Raw genomic sequence first — 20,162 nt, 5'->3', positions numbered from 1 at the left:
AAAAATAGTTGTAAATGAAGTAGTTTACAGGATGGATTCATCCCTTTGAGAAAGCAATGGAAACTTCAAATCATAATTTTAAAGCTGGACTTAGAATCCCTAGAAAAATTACTATGGAGTTGATACCTTTGTAAGGAACAGAGGGGATAAGTAAAACATCATTTTGCCTCTGTTTTCTTTTATAGTAAGAACTGAAATTTTAGATGCTCTATATTAAGTTCTGGCATGAATCAGTCATATCAATGTCTAGGTCAGAATTGGATTCTCCCTCGAAAAATTTATCTACAATATAAGCAAATGTCCAAAAGATATTTATTAACAATTCAGACTGTTTTACTTACCCCGCTGTAGAGCACCTTATTCTTTTCTGCCAGAGCAAAACTTGGAGTATCCCACACGTAACAGCCAGTGCCCCTGAGCCAGGCTAAGTCCTCCTTGTATTTAACCTACAGAAAAGAAGTAAAAGGATTCTGTTTTGAGCAGTACCAGGTGGTAAATTACAGTTATTCATGCTTTTCTGATGGACTCCAATTATTCACATACCTAATATCTATCATGAGTTGTTGGAGTTCCTGTTCTCTTGTACAATTAAGGGGTTATTGTATATCTACAGGTATGTACAATTAAAGGTTGCTATCGGGCTAAAAAATAAATCCAAGGCAATGCAACTGAAATGCATTAAGACTGTTCTGTTAATTTCAAAAGGACATGGGCTGCAATTTTACCCATCTGATTTGCTCTGTCATTTCACAGATCTGCCAGGTGAAAGTGTAAATCACTTCAAAAATTTCAGCTGCCTCCCCTTTCTCAAGGAATAAGGCCTGGTTTTCATTTTGGAAACCTACTTACAGCTTTCCACCTCTCACATTCAGGAACTATTTGAACTCACATCACTAATAGCATCCGTGACTGCACGATGATGGAAATGCTCCGGACGGTCTGGGATCGATCTCCAGATTCCCAACTGACTCATATAATTTTCCTTGTATTTCACCTACAAAGAAAATTGAAGAATGAAGTAAAACAATTTGAGGAGAGAGCGCTCCAGACCATACAAGTTACAAGACATTCCTTTTTCTGAAAGAACAGAACTAAAAGAGTGGAAATGAGATTAACTTGCATACATCTTTGTAACATCAAAGGCAATCAAGTGCATAATATTCCAAAGAATATTAACAGTACTGATCATATTTTTCTAATTATTTGACACACTTAAATGGAACGATAGCATAAATGGCTTATTCTAAGGTATCAAATGACAAAGACTAATTAGGAATGAAATTGTTGTATACATACACTGCTAATATCATCGGTGACTTTTCGATGATACACAATATCCAAAGCATCTTTCACCGTGTGGTATTTGCCCTTGGCATTCTCAAAGGTTTCTTTATCAAATGACAAAGACTAATTAGGAATGAAATTGTTGTATACATACACTGCTAATATCATCGGTGACTTTTCGATGATACACAATATCCAAAGCATCTTTCACCGTGTGGTATTTGCCCTTGGCATTCTCAAAGGTTTCTTTGTACCGCAACTGGTAAGAAAAAGAACATAGAAAAGAATATATTATATTTATCTGTTAGGAATCATTTTAGTTAAATTTCCTACCTCTTAGGAATGACATCCAGGGATTATGTTGCTGTTCATATCCTAATGTAAGCCCTGTGGAATTTTAAGAAGCTGCAATTGCCTATAATCAATTGCAATTTGACTGAGACTAATGCTGAAAATTAGAGAGAAAAGGAGCTGGTACATCTGAAGTAACATTGCATCCTATTCACTTTCAGACTGAGGAAAAAATATCCACGTATCACAGGACTACTCTCTAAAACAGCAGAAGTGCTACTTCTGGCATTAAAAACCTACTTATTCCTTCTTCCATGTCCTCATCTAGAAGGAAGCAGGGAGATCATTCCAGTCTTTGCAGAAAGACTTTCTCAGAGGAGAAATTCAGACATACAAAAAAACTGGGATGCTCCTTTGAAATATTTAAAAATCATTCTTGAGAGAGCAGTAAGACTAATCACTGGAACAAAACACCAGTCCAGCATGTATCCTTTCAGGATACAAGGAGAATCTGAAATATAGAGCAAAGATCTCACAAATGAGTGGAGTCCTCTTAGCCATTGCCTTAAATCACAAATCACTATTCCATGATTGAAGGAAAAACTCAATTTCACCTAAATAACCTTATGTGCAGCAGCTCAGATAAGTTTTATCTCTAATCTACTTCTAAATTAAGAAATGAGCCCATTCTCAGCGACACACAAGTTTACTTCTAACACAAAACTGAGATGAAAATATCTAAGAAGAGGTATCCTGTCCTGGTTCCAGCATCAGTCGTTTCACTCCACTCTGCACTGTTTGGAGTTTTCATGTGTAAGCAAATGACTTCAAATCTATTTTTCCTTTGTTGTAAGACCATACTTCAGTACAATAGAAAATGGAAATTAGTTATAATAAGTGAAAAAAAGCACTACAGTGACATTAAGTAAAAACTCAACAATCTCTGTAATATCAAATGGAAATGTACGTGCAAAGGGGGTTACGTAGTTTATGACCCGGGCTGAGATACTCTGCTTTGCATGATTGTTCTCCATTGATCCTTTTTCTGTACTTTTCACACAAAAAAAACCAAACAAAAAACAAAAACAAAACAAACAAGAAAAAAGAAAAAGCAGCAGTGAAAGTGTTCATGGGCTACTTACATCACTGGCATTCAGGTAGGCTCTCTTGGCTCTGATCAAGACTGGTGTGTCTGGGATGGGTGTGTATTTGTCCTTCATCTTCTCATACTGGGTTTTATACTTTTTCTGTGAGAGACAGCAAAAGGGAGGAGTTACATCCTTATTCTTAGAAGGATTTGCTAATCTGGTATTACGTTAGCACCCGGGAGTGCTAATACCAAGTCTGTCTGCAAACAGACACTTAGAAACAAGTATCTTATAAAATACTAAAACAAATTTTAAAAGTGTGCTCTTTTATCACAACTTGTAAAGGAAATGTGGAACTTAAGCATAGCGGACAGAAAACTAAATGACGGGTAAACAGATTTGAGCCTTGAAACATCCACTAAAATTAGAAATAATACATGTAAACAGTTCAGTATCGTGGTACCAAACAAAAAACCTGAAATATCTTACCTCACTGACCATCTCCTTTACTTGCCGAGCATGTGTAAAGGCTGGAGTCTGTCCATCAGCATGATGATAGGGTCTCTCTTTTGTGGCAAGTTCCACATACAAGTACTGCAGCAAGAAGAATCAAAAAAATACCCATTTCAAGTGAGTCCTACTTTATCTCTCTGAAAAAACCTCTGTAAATTCACACTGTATACACAGCCACACAATTTACCCCAGGAAAAATAGTTCATCTTTCTCTATCAGTGCTCTTGATGCTCCGTAACCTCCAGTAATACACTCACAAAACAAGTCAAAAGCACATGATGCTAATGACCTCTCTGCCCAACATTCAGACCTGGCCTTAGATAAAAGCATCTGAAAGGTCTGTTTTTCTCTGCTGAGTATCGTAATTTTGCTCCACAAATTTAAAAATTCCACCAAATTTGTAACTAATAACTCAGATATGAATAAAGAAATTACGATGAGTAAAAGTAGATGGATAAAAAGATGTATTTATCTGAGGAAGTCAGAGTTTCAGAGAATTTGAGCAGAACTGTACTGGAGTCCAATGCTCTATTTCAGATGGACAAAGTTCAAATGTGCCTTACAGAGACACAGTCAACATGAAAATTCATAGCCACATAAAAATGAGCAAGAGTAATTTTAAACATCCTCTCTAGGAATTCTACATTGCTTCGAAATGGCCTGGGAAGATTTTGCTGCACTTCAAGAGTATATTAAGAGGGATCCCCTGATTTTTTATTTTTTTTTTTAAATCAGTACAGACTTTTCACCTGGCTCTGTATTTTTTGTCCTTCCTTGGCTCTTAAGAAGTCAGGTGTGTCAAGGACAGAAGTGTATTTTGTCTTCAGCTCCTTGCCTGCAGCTCTGTAAACCAGCTGGAAAAAAACAGGTCCATGAATTATTTCTTCTGTAACATATGTTCATTTAGCAGCTGAACAGCTTTGCAATTATAACATCTCATGCATTTCAGAAAAAAACAGTGAGGGTTTGAGCTTAATTATAGCTAACAAAGATGTGCACAAATAATATAGAACTTACTTCACTCAAGTGGGTTTTTAGTTCCTGAACCGCTCTGTACCCAGGAGTATCCAACACCACATTGTATTTAGGCCACATCTTCTTTGCGGTATCGGTGTATATGTAATTAGACTGTAAAAAGAAAGGTCATTTTATGCAGGAAGGTTTCATTATTCTTAGTAGTAAAGAAAATTTTACAGTGTAAGCTAACAGTGCTTTGAAACAACTAAGTAGCTGCATGGCAAGGAATTCTGTTATCAGTCTTTACTCATTTTCATGTATGTAGCTTTCTGGAAGTGCAGATAAATAAATCAATCGTTTTTTAGTTCTCAGAAGAAAAATCTTACCCAAAGCTTACGCAGCTGACGAGCACGGACCATGTCAGGAGTATCATACAGGAAGCAGCCCAAGCCTTTCAACCACCTCAGATCCTCTTTGTATTTATTCTAGGAGGCAACCAGATAAAGAAGAGATCCTCTTTGTATTTATTCTAGGAGGCAATCAGAAAGCTCAAAAGTTAACTTTTGGGATAATTTCATTAATCAGTCCTTAAACACAGTGACAAAGTATTTATCGATTACAGAATAGAATGCAAGTGATAGAAGCCAAATTCCACTTTTAGGATAAAAGTGTTAGGCCTGTTGAATTCAAATACCAAGTATCTTAACAGGAATTGCTTACATCACTGGTGATGTCCCCAACATAGCGGCAGTGCAACACCTGAGGAGTGAATGGCAAGGAAATCAAGTGTCCCTGCATCTTAAAGAAATCCGACTTGTAGATCAGCTGAAAGACAAATTAAAAACAGCATTTCACATGTTTGGTCACGTTGAATATTTGAAATCTCTTCTGTTTTTTGTGTTAGGAAGACACGTACATCACTGACAGCTTCCTGCGTTGCTCGGACTTGCCGGATCTCTGGTGTGTCTGGGGTGGTGTGAATCTTGTCCTTGTACTTGTGGTATGTCGCCCGGTACAGCCTCTGTGACAAAGGAGACAGAGTTCTACACATTAAAAACTTAAAACAGCAAGCAGTTTGGCAGGGTGGAAGCACTTCTCTTTTAAGGGCAAGTTTTTTTGCTAGGTATTACTTAACTACCAGAGAAAAGGGAGCAAACATACTATTTTTTAAATCAGGCAAAGATTTTCCACCTTTTTTTTTGATAGAAACACCTTTAATACATGGTGAATGTAAGAGTCTAATCGTACAAATATGTAAATCTGTTTAATTTTCATCCTACTAAAGCCAATGATCAAAGAAGTAAGTACATATATATAAAGCCTAAAACCATTGAGACCCAATGCCATACAGATACAATAATTTCTATGCAACTTTAATCAAGTAGCAGCAGATTGGTTAATAAAATTAGCGTGCAATGGATATTATATTATAGTAACAGTTTAACAGGATTACAAAAAGTTAGAGTTACCATGAACCTTAAAAAGCCACACACAGCCCAACTCCAAGCCTGGATCAACGATCCCTTGCCATTCTTGACAGGTATTTGTCTAAACTGCTCTTAAAAGCCTCAAAGAACAGGGATCCTACAGGCTTCACAGTCAACATACTCTCATCGTTCATATTCTGGGCACTACAATACAATTGAAAGCAAATACATATATTTACTGTACCTCGTTAATGACTTGATTAACTTTCTTCACATTTTCAAACCCAACATCTTTAGGTCCCAGAGTATAGCCTTTAGCTTTCATGTGTTCATAGGCTTCTTTATATTTCAGCTACAAAGTGGAAAAAGAAACAAAACCGTACAGAAACTAAATCAGATTGTGGTTCTACTTAACATGGCTGTTCTGATAGTAATTTATGCACTATAAAGAGACAGATTTTTAAAGATAAACAAGTGAGATGTAGTTATATCAGAGTTAAATATATCACACATCATCATTATTTTTACCTTTTTTATCTGGCCCAAGATTAATAACATTTTAGATTTTTTTTTGCATCTAATAAGGTATTTGTATTTGTCTGAGAAAATTTATTTTGATAGTAATTGCTTCAGACAATTACAGGGTTTGGTAACATTTAAATTCTGTTAAGGCAAACATTATCAATGTTTGGGCTTGAGTGTTCTAATAAGTTTTAATTGCCCACGTCTGGCATGTCAGGCCTTGCCTGAGCTTTCTTGAAAGCCCATCTTTCCTCAGCCCTCTCTCTCTCCTTTTTTCTTGGATGGACATTGGTCCTATATCATTGGACTAGCCCTGTCTCCTGGATTTATCTTGGACCTATGTTGTAGGCAGCTTGTCTCCAGTCTCTGCTCTGTTTCCCACAGCTCCTGGTGGGATCTCCTAGGTGGACCACGGCTCTTGTTTCTCATCTTGCCTGGGACTGTTGATACAACCTGTTACCAGCACCCAGCTCTGCCCACCCCATTCAGGTATGGTGAGGCTTCACCCTGGATGATGGACCACTGCCTGTGTCGTGGCCATCCCCCAGTTCCTGGCTTGGGCATCCATGTGGAACTACCCAGCTCTTGCTGCTCTCTGACAAACAGTCTCAAACAGTTGTGTGCTCATACATGATGGGCATCAAATGTTCACTTGCAACTCATGTTACAGAAGGATGTAGCACATTACAACTGATGGAAGGGAAATTCTATCAAGGTTCAAGGCCAGGTTGGAGGGGCCTTGGAGCAACCTGGTGTGGTGGGAGGTGTCCCTGCTCAGGGCAGGGGGTGGCACTGGGTGGTCTTTAAGGTCCCTTCCAACTCAAACCATTCTATGATTCATTACTTACATCACTGCCAATGTACTGGACTTGTTTGGCATGCTTAAAGCTGGGGGTATCTGTGGGAAGGCTGTAGCCAGTGGGTAAAGCATTAATACCAGCCCAGCGATACAAATTCTGCAAGAGAAGAGAGAAAGAGTTTGTGACCACTGTGTGTAATGCTTGAGAATATTCATTAGCTGCATAGGAAATCTCTTAATCACAACTGGCAAAAGATTTTCCCCACATCTGCATTATAATGCATTCTCATAGCTTAAAATTTTCCCACTTCAGAGCAGTGAAATCTATCTTCTGTATCTGAAAAGCTATAGGCAGACATTAACTTTTAAAGAAATTGCTTTTTTGCATATCAGAAACTCTGTGGAACCCAGTTTTACACTTACTTCACTCTGTATCTTGTTCGCATGATACGCCCGCTCCAAATCTATTGTTTTATCAGTAGGAATCATTTTGCCTTTGACATTTTGTTTATATTCACCACGATAGACAGCCTGAGAAAAAGAAAAAGTAATTAGAGGAGAGTCATAATGGTGATGTTCTCTCACAGCATGTATTGCTTGCATACATAAGGGAATTTTTTGTAAAAATCTGGATGAAAATTTTTTGGAATAAGGTAATTAATTACTTTAGTGACTGTATTATAATATCTTAATAAAGGCATAGGTAATGACTTATAGATAACCAGCAATGATTAAAAGATTAAGATTAAAAAATACTAAAAGTAGATAACCAGCAATGATTAAAAGATTAAGAGGAAATTATTTAAAAAATACTAAAAATCACATTTCTAGAACTTGTGAGATGGTGGCATATGTGATACTGGAGGTAAAAGGTGACACAAACACTTACTTCACTTAAATTCAAGGCACTGAGGACGTTCTGGACATAGACAGGAGTGTCTATGACCACAGTATAGTCATTCTTCATTTTTTCTGCCTTAGATTTGTACTTAATCTGCAGAGAGAAATTCAAGAGCTCTAATTAGTAAGGCTACTCATTGTTAATTGATTTTATTACGTTATTATATTTACTATATTGACTATTTATTTTATTACTGAACTATTCTATTAGTGAACCAGCATTTAAACAGGCAGTGTATTGAAATTATATCCACTTCCAGAGCAGCAAAGTTTAAATACACGTATATGGTTATTTAATGAATACTTCATTAGAGAAGAAGATGTAGATATAGATGTTATTACTGAACTATTCTATTAGTGAACCAGCATTTAAACAGGCAGTGTATTGAAATTATATCCACTTCCAGAGCAGCAAAGTTTAAATACGTGTATATGGTTATTTAATAAATACTTCATTAGAGAAGAAGATATATCTATAGATATAGATATAGATATGTATAATTTTCCAGATTATATTTGGAGTAGAATAAAGCTACTCCATCTTTTTAATACAACGGAGTGAAAAAACTAAGAAGGAGAAGCAGTGTCCACTCACATCACTGCGAAGATTGTAGGCATGTTTGGCGTGGAGGATTTCTGGAGTGTCCCAAACAAAGCAGCCAATGCCTTTCAGCCAGTTCAGGTCATCCTTGTAAACCACCTGAGGTATCAGAGAAAAGACGAAATCTGTCAGACTTCCACTTGGATCTAACCCCTTACTGCTAAATCAGATCTGAAACACAACTATCAAATGGTGGCAAGTAAGGTTTCCAGTATTTTGACTTTTTTTTTTGTTTGAGAAAATCAAAACAATTTCTTTTTGGAATTCAAATATTTTTTTCTTCATTGCAGGAACCTTTTTAAAAAGAAGTGACCCATGAACACGTGATTTGTGAACTTACATCACTGAGTTGATCGGTTACTTTTCGAACGTGGGTGTTGATCTGAAGGTCTGGCAGGCAGAGCCAGTCATGGAGATGGGTGCGGTAATCGATTTCACTGACTTTCTTCTGCGCATCCTTAGCCGAAACTATATCTACCATGTCTGGAATAATGTGGACTTTGGCTTTATTCTTTTCATAGACTTGCTTGTACAGACGCTGTGGAGATAAAGCAGTACAATAATAACACTCACAAATAGTCTGATGCATTAGCTGTTGACAAATTTGAAGCAAAATTGTTGATATTTTCACGGAATGTTAGTGGGGAGCAATTACTCTGGCTATGACTAAGGACAAATTTGAAGCAAAATTGTTGATATTTTGACAGAATGTTAGTGGGGGAGCAATTACTTTGGCTATGACTAAAATTTACATCTTGCCTGCTCTAAAAATAATTTGCAGAATCTTATCAAGGGCAATAAAATACAATTTATCAAATTTTCATTGTACTCACGTGGGGAAAGGAAGTAGACTTTGCAGTGCTCCGTTTTATACATAAACATATTAGACTACAGATCATAGAATCATAGAATGGTCTAGGTTGGAAGAGACCCTTGGGATCATCGAGTCCAACCATCTCCCCTACTCTACAAAGTCCTCCCCTACACCATGTCCCTCAGCACTGCATCTAAACACAGCCAGGGATGGTGACTCCACCCCCTCCCTGGGCAGCCTGTTCCAATGCCCTATCACTCTTTCAGTGAAAAATTCTTTCCTAATGTTCAATCTAAACCTCCCCTGTTGGAGCTTGAATATAGCCACACAGACAATTTAACAATTGAGCCACAAGCTTGAAAAGACATTCATAGATGTATTAGAGAATTTAGCAAATCCTGAACACTGCCAAATGCATGTAGAATGTGATATCTGCACGAAGGCTTGTGGATTTTTTGAGTAGCCTCTTCTGAGATGTTTTATCAGGAAAACACACATCAGAAAACAACACTTACATCAATATTAAGCTTTCCAACTCTGAGGCACCTTGCTGTGTTGGGATCGTCCTCGACACCTCTGGGCAGCGTGTAGAGTGCTTTAAACTTGTCATACTCTTCTCGGTATTTCACCTAAGCAGAGGCAAAGAAAGGCAACAAGTGACTCCAATGAGTCAATTGTATGTTTGGAACAAAATTCATCAGAAAGCAAAATATTCAGTTGAGTCCAACAATCACAGAAAGCCTTTGAAGCAGGATCTTTGTTTTCTATTTTATTCTAAATAGCAAAGAAAACACATCGTAAGTATCTTGTTGTAAAAATAATGACAGCTGACTAGAAGACTTTAAAAATAAATAGATGTAGAATAAAGTATTTAGCTATTGTTCCAGTTCTTTCACTTAAAGATATCCACAAAGAGAGCGATCTCTCAGAAGTTTGAGAGATCTGAAGCATAAGATTGTGTTCTTCTATACTCAGTAAAGCATGATTTAAAGACATTTGGTGTTTTTCTGATCTGGATGCTGTTGCAATTTAGACTTAAAAAAAAAAAAGAACCAGATATTTTCAGGAAACAGTTTCTATTGTTATAAAATGTAACTTTTTTTTCCATTAAATGCAGCAGCAAAGGACTAACTAACTTACTTATCTTACTAACTTACTTACTACTTACCATATCTAAATTAAATATCAAAGATGATAAACTTTTTATACTGATAGTATATGCAAGGCATGAAGGATTTCATTGCTAGAAGTGATGACCTGATGAAAAAAAAAGGATTTTATTCACTTACAATACTAGCATTGTGCTTCAGTTCTTTTGCACGTGCGAGGGACACAGAATCAGAGGGCAATATATAGCCAGTAGCTTTCACTTTTTCCCAGGCTTCCTTGTAGAGATTCTGTGGGGAAACAGAAAGTCACTGTGAGTGGAAAAATTCTTCTCCTGGGTCATAACCAATGACCAATAGAAATCAAAGCCTTTCTGGTATTATTTACACTGTAACTATTACTTAATATCCAGAGGATATCCAGTTTAAATGTGTCAGTGCACATAAAGGGTGACAAAAATGCTTTCTAAGTATTCATGTCCCTTCTCATACAAGGCCTTAATTTTGTTCAGGTGCAATTTTCTTCAGGGAATCCATTTATTAATGCATGTATTTTGAGATGACTGGAACTAGAGTTAGAAAACATGCCTTCTGCCTGAAATACAGCATCTTTCCCATACTCAATCGCTGCCTTTGATAAGCTCTGTGTTTGGATGTTTATCTTCAAAGTGGACAAACTAAATAAAATAAATGCCACATAGGAATGCCTTAAGAGAAAAAAAAAGTATAACAACACTTACATTGCTAAAGAGGTGTTTCAAATTTTGAACTCTTTCAGAATCCACTGTTTCAGTCACAGTGGTATACTTGTCCTTAGTCTTGTGATAATCTTCCTTGTATTTCACCTGTAAGATGTAAGATAGATTTAGTTATCTTGTTTCAATTCTCAAAAGAAGCATAGAAAAGCTTAGAATTAGAAAAAGAAGTATAAGAAGTGGGAAGACTTACGTCACTAGCATTTATACCACTCTGCAAAGCAGTCACGTAGACAGGTGTGTCAGTAACAACACCAAAATTCTGAAAATTCTCTTTTCCAGCAGCTGTATATTTTATCTAAGGAAACAAAACAAAACAAACATTAATGCTGAAAATGAACAGGAAATTCCCTGCCAGCTTTCTTTAAAATCAGTTCTAGACAACTGAAGCCCAGGATTCTGGCCCAGTTAAGACCAGCTTTAAAAGTGTCAGGCCATAGAAAAGTAATACTTAATATATAGCCAGTATGAACTCAGGAATAATGAATTAGGACAGATGCGAGTCCCAGTGAATCAGAAATGGACTCCACCCCCTCCCTGGGCAGCCTGTTCCAATGCCCTATCACTCTTTCAGTGAAAAATTCTTTCCTAATGTTCAATCTAAACCTCCCCTGTTGGAGCTTGAATATAGCCACGCAGACAATTTAACAATTGAGCCACAAGCTTGAAAAGACATTCATAGATGTATTAGAGAATTTAGCAAATCCTGAACACTGCCAAATGCATGTAGAATGTGATATCTGCACGAAGGCTTGTGGATTTTTTGAGTAGCCTCTTCTGAGATGTTTTATCAGGAAAACACACATCAGAAAACAACACTTACATCAATATTAAGCTTTCCAACTCTGAGGCACCTTGCTGTGTTGGGATCGTCCTCGACACCTCTGGGCAGCGTGTAGAGTGCTTTAAACTTGTCATACTCTTCTCGGTATTTTACCTAAGCAGAGGCAAAGAAAGGCAACAAGTGACTCCAATGAGTCAATTGTATGTTTGGAACAAAATTCATCAGAAAGCAAAATATTTAGTTGAGTCTAACAATCACAGAAAGCCTTTGAAGCAGGATCTTTGTTTTCTATTTTATTCTAAATAGCAAAGAAAGCACATCGTAACTATCTTTTTGTAAAAATAATGACAGCTGACTAGAAGACTTTAAAAATAAATAGATGTAGAATAAAGTATTTAGCTATTGTTCCAGTTCTTTCACTTAAAGATATCCACAAAGAGAGCGATCTCTCAGAAGTTTGAGAGATCTGAAGCATAAGATTGTGTTCTTCTATACTCAGTAAAGCATCATTTAAAGACATTTGGTGTTTTTCTGATCTGGATGCTGCTGTAATTTAGACTTAAAAAAAAAATGAACCAGACTTTTTCAGGAAACAGTTACAATTATTATACAATGTAACTTTTTTTTTTCCCATTAAATGCAGCAGCAGAGGACTATCTAACTTATTTATCTTACTTACTTATCTTACTAACTTACTACTTATCATATCTAAATTAAATATCAAAGATGATAAACTTTTTATACTGATAGTATATGCAAGGCATGAAGGATTTCATTGCTAGAACTGATGATCTGATGAAAAAAAAAAGGATTTTATTCACTTACAATACTAGCATTGTGCTTCAGTTCTTTTGCACGTGCGAGGGACACAGAATCAGAGGGCAATATATAGCCAGTAGCTTTCACTTTTTCCCAGGCTTCCTTGTAGAGATTCTGTGGGGAAACAGAAAGTCACTGTGAGTAGAAAAATTCTTCTCCTGGGTCATAACCAATGACCAACAGAAATCAAAGCCCTTCTGGTATTATTTACGCTGTAACTATTACTTAATATCCAGAGGATATCCAGTTTAAATGTGTCAGTGCACATAAAGGATGACAAAAATGCTTTCTAAGTATTCATGTCCCTTCTCATACAAGGCCTTAATTTTGTTCAGGTGCAATTTTCTTCCGGGAATCCATTTATTAATGCATGTATTTTGAGATGACTGGAACTAGAGTTAGAAAACATGCCTTCTGTCTGAAATACAGCATCTTTCCCATACTCAATCACTGCCTTTGATAAGCTCTGTGTTTGGATGTTTATCTTCAAAGTGGACAAACTAAATAAAATAAATGCCACATAGGAATGCCTTAAGAGAAAAAAAAAGTATAACAACACTTACATTGCTAAAGAGGTGTTTCAAATTTTGAACTCTTTCAGAATCCACTGTTTCAGTCACAGTGGTATACTTGTCCTTAGTCTTGTGATAATCTTCCTTGTATTTCACCTGTAAGATGTAAGATAGATTTAGTTATCTTGTTTCAATTCTCAAAAGAAGCATAGAAAAGCTTAGAATTAGAAAAAGAAGTATAAGAAGTGGGAAGACTTACGTCACTAGCATTTATACCACTCTGCAAAGCAGTCACGTAGACAGGTGTGTCAGTAACAACACCAAAATTCTGAAAATTCTCTTTTCCAGCAGCTGTATATTTTATCTAAGGAAACAAAACAAAACAAACATTAATGCTGAAAATGAACAGGAAATTCCCTGCCAGCTTTCTTTAAAATCAGTTCTAGACAACTGAAGCCCAGGATTCTGGCCCAGTTAAGACCAGCTTTAAAAGTGTCAGGCCATAGAAAAGTAATACTTAATATATAGCCAGTATGAACTCAGGAATAATGAATTAGGACAGATGCGAGTCCCAGTGAATCAGAAATGGAAGAAAAAAAAATATCTTATAAATATTTCCTTATTTGAGGGAAACATGCTTACTTGGCTCTGGAGGTCATATGATTTTTTAGCGTGCAGGATTTGCGGAGTATCCCAGACATAACAGCCAAGTCCCTTCAGCCAATTTAAGTCATCCTTATACACCACCTACATGGAAGAACACAGACTATTAGGTTAGGAAGAAATTTGCCTTCTGCTTGAAGAAAGTAGAATTTGTTTCTTCTCTATATTCAGTACCTTCCACTTGTGCAAAATCAATGCAGAGGTTACCACTGAGTCTGAACCAGGCTCATTCAGTAATTCCCATTTATTTGGAAATTTAGAAGATTAGCCCATCTCACAGTTTGACCCACAGAATTTGCAAAGGAAACTAAACCAAATAATACAGCATAGTAATAGAAAATTAACACATCAGATTTTATTAGGAAGGTTGGTTGGCCCAAGTTGAGATATTTTTGCCTATGAAATGTGAAAAAGTGTCATGGTTCAGTGTTCCATTCACTCAGCTCAGACCCTGTGGGCTGATACGACCCCAAAAGAACAAAGAGAAGACTTTTCCAGACCAACTGGATCCAGGAGGATTGTGGATGCTGTCCTGGCCCCTGTGCCAATCACAGCATTCCTAATTGCCATACATGAGGATCACTGCACTGCAGCAACGTTCTGACTGTACCACAGTACATCCACATCTCTGTTTCCCATACAGTCTCATCCAATCAAAAATAAATTTTTGTGTTGATGGAAGTGACCCTTGGGAAGGTTTCCTAAATCTTAACTTAAAATTTTTCCAATTTATTTGTGAATAATAAATAACCAGATCATTAAAATGTCCCAAGAAAACTGTAAAAATGCAATTTTGGTACCGTGCTACTAAGCAATCTAAGACCATGGTTATTAATTTCATATATAAATACTATGGAAGATATTTGAAATATTTTATATTTAAATAACATAGAGAAAATTACATGAAAGGCTACTAAAATGTCAAACTAATAAATGAAACACATACATCACTCAAGATTTCCTGGGCTCTTCTGGCTTGAATAACATCATTTTCCTCAGGTGAACAACTCCACTGATGGAAGTAAGTCCGGTATTCAAGATCACTGAGGATATATTGGCACTTCTTGGCCAGCACGTGATTCATCATGTCACTTGGAATATGGACATGTGCTTTGGTGTCTTCATAGTTCTTCCTGTATGCCAACTAAAAGGGAAAGATTGGGAAACAGGTGAGAAGAAAGAATAGTGGTTTTCTGCACAATTTTGATTGTAATAGGCTACAGGTTAAGGCATAATCTGAGGTCTGGTTTTTTGGATTTAGTGGCTAAAATCCCATGGGATTTAATAGGATGAAATCTTAACTTTGGCATTAATCAATGTTTATTCTGATGAGGTTCTAGAAGGACAAGAAGGACCTTCTTCATTTACAGATTTAACAGCTGTTGAGAATATTAACAAGATGAAGATAAAAAAAGTAATGTGCTACAAGCATGTTTTTAATCTAATTAAATTTCCCCTGTCCAGATGAAGATAGAATAGTTGGGATTATACTAACTTTATACCCTGCATGACATGCTGTCTGTGCAGTGGTGACAATAACAAAACACCAAACGTGCATTTACTTTTCCAGTTCCTCAATTCCTATTTCAATTCAAAATTAACACTTTTTTTTTTGTACAGCAAAAGAATCCCAAGTCATGTAGTATTTCTTACTGCTCAGGTTCTTAAACTAAAATACAAAAAAGGATTTTCCCCCTATTCTAATCTGCCTAATAGCTAAACAAATCACTTCCTAATCCCCTAAATCATTTCAAGTTCAATTATTTAACCTACAGACAAACTAACCATTCAGGAGACACAAACATGTTGAAAATGCTTTTACTGGTATTATTAAGCCTTGCATTATTTATATTTAAATGTCACACTAAAATAAAGAAAATGGAAAATACCACAGCAAGACTGATTCTCTGCTTACCGCGCTCCTTATTTTCTGGAATGCCAGGGAATGAACGACGCTGGGGAAATCACCGATCTCCTTTCCAGCCAGGTAATGGCCTTTCAGCTTCTCATATATTGCCTTATATTTAAGCTGCAAAATATTCACGTGGAAATTTTAAAGTTCATTCTAACAACGTACAGGGGGAAAAAAAAAGAGAAAGAATGGAAAATTCATACTAACCTCACTGTTTATGTAGTTTGCATGCTTCGCTCCAACCAGTGGGATGTATTTCTCATCCAAACTGTACCCAGTAGGCTTGCTGATTTCCCAAGCGTTTTTATAAAGTTTCTAGACAAAAAAAACACATATAGGTTTTGGTAAAAAATCCATTTTACTGTCCAAAAAAACTCTGCCCATTTATACACACACGAAATATGACTGGTTTTATAGAGTAGTTCCTTATTCCATGAATTGTCCCAATACAGAAAATGAAGAATGTTCATTTTGAACACTCACTCAGCATAAGACAAACAGAGTAAGTGTTCAATTCAGCAAGGTACCCGAGCACAAATCTGGACTCATCTCTTCTTACTTCACTATATTTCGAATTCAACATTTCCCATCCAGAAGAGTAAGAAAAATATCCAAAATGTAGATATGAACTCTTGTTTACAAGTGCAGTATAGCATTGACATTGTGCCTACTTGTATGAATGAGTAGTTACGTTTTCAAAAAATAGAGATTCCCCACTAAAAATAGTGAGGCTCCTCAAAAGCAACTGCTTCATAATGTAAACTGTCTACAATTTTCCTCTCTTATACAAAATAAATTTCATCAGTAGTCTAGGGAGACATCATTGGGTGAAATTATAAAGTGGTTTTATCATACAAAATCTATGACTACTACTGCACTATTACTACTCCCAAACAGCACACAGCAGTGCTTTAAGATCAGTTCCTTATCCCAATGATCCAAACTGGGAAAAACTGAAGAACAAAGAGACTAAATAACTTTCCCAGTGCTGCCCAGTAGACTAATGGCAGAAACAGAAATAGAACAGTTTTCTGAAGTCCAGTACACATTCTGTTGCTTTCAAAATAAACAAAGTAAAGCTTAGTTAGATATTTATGGAACCTTACATTGCTGTATAGTAAGGACATGTCTCTGGCATGGTTCAGCTCTGGAGTATCGTCAGATCCAATATATTGGCCTCAGTTTTCTGAAGTCCAGTACACATTCCGTTGCTTTCAAAATAAACAAAGTAAAGCTTAGTTAGATATTTATGGAACCTTACATTGCTGTATAGTAAGGACATGTCTCTGGCATGGTTCAGCTCTGGAGTGTCGTCAGATCCAATATATTGGCCTTTCTCAAGGTTAAATGTTTCTTTGTATTTCAGCTATGAAAGAAAACAATGTTAATTCCACAGGAGAAATAAATTATCCCAGCTAGTCCATCCATTAGAAGTAGACTTAATTAGAAGCAGTATTAATTTTCTGTTATGTCACCATGTCTTCAGAAATGTTGTGTAGTACATTCCAGCCAGTATAACACACAGGCATCAGTGTGTCACCCCACAAAATCCACACAATACTCTAGTGAAACCAGAAATCTACTGCCCAGCAAACACAGGATAGTAGCAACACCAGAACTCCTCTAGGACTATACAACCTCACTGCTCTTCACCAAGGATTCAATCTTAAACTACTATAAGCAAAATGTATGTAGCCTCCAAGTAAGGGACATGCTATATTCTACAGAAAAATGCAGATTATTTTGGATAGAAATATTGTGTTGTTCGTTCATATCACTTCTTACTAAATTTATTTACCCCAGTAAAAGTCTATAATTAACGAAACATGCATATGCACATGCACACGTGCATAAGGCTAAACACAGTATATTTTAACACTAAGCACACTATAGCAAAAGCAATTAATTTATCCACTAGTTCTAGTAATATAGTAAGTTTCTATTTTAAAAAAGGTACATACATCACTCTGATTGACAGAGTTAACCTTCGCCAAAACAATGTCTGGAGTGTCAACCACACTGGTGTAATTGGAAAAGTTATCGAGGGCTTCTTTCGTGTATGCTCTCTGCAAAGAGATGAAATGTTTTGTTAAATGCTGCGCATGAGAAAGAAGTGCTGATTGCATAATTGCTCAAATATTTTCTCTTACCTTATTTACCAGTTCTTGTGCATTCTTAACTTTCTTATGCTCCACGGAATCCAGAGGAATCCAACCACAGCCACGAAGCCATTCCAAATCTGATTTGTAAATATTCTAAATCATAAGAGATGATAAAAAAAAGGAAGAAATTATTTAACTCAGGGTGACATTTTCCAGTCTTACATAATATAGACAATACTTAGACCAAATTAAGTGGAAATGACATAGTATTGTAGGTAACATCACTTACATCACTTTGCAGATCATAGGCCTTCCTTGCCTGAATGCAGTCATTCTGGTCAGGATGGCAGGTCCATTCATGCAGGTATTGGCGATATTCAATATCGCTGACCAAGTTCTGACAATCCTTTGCCGCCACAACCGACACCATGTCCGGAGGGATGTGAATTTTGGACTTTGTTTTGTGATAGTCTGATTTGTACAATCTGTCGTTCTGGATCTCGCCAGCATGCTCAAACCACACCAGTTTGGGATCATCTCTCATACTGGAAACTCCAACGTAGTGGCCTCTCTGTTTGACGTAGTCAGCTTTGTATTTAAGCTGATGGAAGAGGGGAGAAATAGGTATAGAATCATCTCTGGTTCTATCTGCTCTGTTTTAAACTTGTGAACATGTATGGTTTTATCAATACAAAGAACAGATTAAACAGGGACTTGTCAACTGCACTCTTAGGTTTTCAATACATGACCAGATAAAAATATGGCACAAACAGTAATGTTACTTTCCATAGTCCTTCCACTTCAAAATATATCGTTTTCTAGACAAATATGCTACCATTTTTAAGTAAACAGTATTCTCAACACAAAAGGAAGCCTTGCTAGAAAATATTAATAAGTACATTGAACCTCAGTTAAACTTGTGAACATGTATGGTTTTATCAATACAAAGAACAGATTAAACAGGGAGTTGTCAACTGCACTCTTAGGTTTTCAGTACATGACCAGATAAAAATATGGCACAAACAGTAATGTTACTTTCCATAGTCCTTCCACTTCAAAATATATAGTTTTCTAGACAAATATGCTACCTTTTTTAAGTAAACAGTATTTTCAACATAAAAGGAAGCCTTGCTAGAAAATGTTAATAAGTACATTGAACCTCAGCTTTGTAACTAATCTTTGGAACAAATTATTTGAGACTGTCTGAAGAGTAGATGCTTATTTAAGGTATTTACATCAGTGTTTCGATAGAAGTGTATATTTTTCTATATTATGCACTAATATCTGTAAACCCCACAATATTAAAGATATCTGAATTGTCTGGAGGACATAAGAAAAATTATTACCTCACTTTGGACCTCGCTTGAACGTTTGGCATGACAGATCTGCACAGTGTCAGGAGGCAAGAGGTAACCAGTGGCTTTTTCTTTCTCCCAACCTTCCTTGTATAGATTCTGTGGAAAATGAAAGTGAGGAGGAGTTCAACACTACTATCATGAAAATTATTGCTGTATATATGTAACCTATATTAACATATTAAGAACATTTTAAAGGAAAGATTCCTTATAAGGTAAGTTTTTTAAATTCCTCAAAAGAGTTACTAATATAAGTAGAAACTGCCAAGAAGAGATCTCGTACCTGGTTAAGAATTCTGGCTGCCTCCCGGGCCATATCAAGCTGTGGGGTGTCTGTTAGAGTATAATTTGACTTGGCCTCGTTCCACGCTTTGTGGTATTTAATCTAGAACAGAAAAAGAAATTACTACTTTGCAGCACCATCACAAAATTGGGAAAACATAGTAACAAGCAAGACCCATATTTTATGCACGAAATAATGTATAAACCCCTGAATTTTCAAGGCTATCAGACATAACACATTAAATATACATCCAAATGGGTATTTTTTAAAAAAGGAAATTGTAGACAAAAACTAAGAAATGACAAAGTTTCTCAGAGAAAATTTTAAAAATTTGTTCCAGGGCAGCTGGATGGATAGGGAAGAATATTCAGAAGTCAAAGTTATGCCACTTCTTTGGTCTACAGGGATGTATGGCCAACAACCAAGGTAGAAGTGTGTGAACCAGGACAATAGATAGACCCAGACAATAGAGTCCAAGTGTTTAGGTTCATGCTGTCAATGATCACAAATTATTTCAGCCAAGACTGAAAGAAGGGCCCAGTTGCAGAACTAACACTGGATTTTCAAGTGTGTAGGAAAGATTCTATTCTGCTTGAGGAGCTTCTTCCCTCCTAAGTGATGGAGATGAGCTGGTGAAGTCCTGTTCATCTGTATGTCATACATTCACAGAGACTG

At 36.4% G+C, this 20,162-nt stretch overlaps 1 protein-coding gene across 1 annotated transcript in view; it reads right to left on the bottom strand.

Annotated features, from left to right (window-relative positions):
• Window positions 1-20,162, bottom strand: part of NEB (nebulin) — a gene marked incomplete at its 5' end in the record, with an annotated part of 62,999 nt that overhangs the window by 41,450 nt on the left and 1,387 nt on the right. Inside the window, 30 exons of the mRNA XM_014951335.1 lie at window positions 342-446; window positions 890-994; window positions 1,439-1,543; window positions 2,718-2,822; window positions 3,153-3,257; window positions 3,926-4,030; window positions 4,194-4,304; window positions 4,520-4,618; window positions 4,854-4,958; window positions 5,050-5,154; window positions 5,805-5,912; window positions 6,931-7,038; window positions 7,305-7,412; window positions 7,771-7,875; window positions 8,377-8,481; window positions 8,723-8,920; window positions 11,881-11,994; window positions 12,667-12,774; window positions 13,224-13,328; window positions 13,432-13,536; window positions 13,815-13,919; window positions 14,782-14,979; window positions 15,751-15,864; window positions 15,955-16,062; window positions 17,009-17,113; window positions 17,709-17,813; window positions 17,898-18,002; window positions 18,139-18,450; window positions 19,196-19,303; window positions 19,488-19,589. Coding sequence (XP_014806821.1) covers window positions 342-446; window positions 890-994; window positions 1,439-1,543; window positions 2,718-2,822; window positions 3,153-3,257; window positions 3,926-4,030; window positions 4,194-4,304; window positions 4,520-4,618; window positions 4,854-4,958; window positions 5,050-5,154; window positions 5,805-5,912; window positions 6,931-7,038; window positions 7,305-7,412; window positions 7,771-7,875; window positions 8,377-8,481; window positions 8,723-8,920; window positions 11,881-11,994; window positions 12,667-12,774; window positions 13,224-13,328; window positions 13,432-13,536; window positions 13,815-13,919; window positions 14,782-14,979; window positions 15,751-15,864; window positions 15,955-16,062; window positions 17,009-17,113; window positions 17,709-17,813; window positions 17,898-18,002; window positions 18,139-18,450; window positions 19,196-19,303; window positions 19,488-19,589 — 3,576 coding nt within the window. The remainder of the gene's footprint in view (window positions 1-341; window positions 447-889; window positions 995-1,438; window positions 1,544-2,717; window positions 2,823-3,152; window positions 3,258-3,925; window positions 4,031-4,193; window positions 4,305-4,519; window positions 4,619-4,853; window positions 4,959-5,049; window positions 5,155-5,804; window positions 5,913-6,930; window positions 7,039-7,304; window positions 7,413-7,770; window positions 7,876-8,376; window positions 8,482-8,722; window positions 8,921-11,880; window positions 11,995-12,666; window positions 12,775-13,223; window positions 13,329-13,431; window positions 13,537-13,814; window positions 13,920-14,781; window positions 14,980-15,750; window positions 15,865-15,954; window positions 16,063-17,008; window positions 17,114-17,708; window positions 17,814-17,897; window positions 18,003-18,138; window positions 18,451-19,195; window positions 19,304-19,487; window positions 19,590-20,162) is intronic.

Source organism: Calidris pugnax, unplaced genomic scaffold (genome assembly GCF_001431845.1).
Source record: "Calidris pugnax isolate Ruff unplaced genomic scaffold, ASM143184v1 scaffold190, whole genome shotgun sequence".
Taxonomy (NCBI): domain Eukaryota; kingdom Metazoa; phylum Chordata; class Aves; order Charadriiformes; family Scolopacidae; genus Calidris; species Calidris pugnax.
Note: the sequence above shows the minus strand (reverse complement) of the source record. Positions and strands in the feature narration are given on the sequence as shown.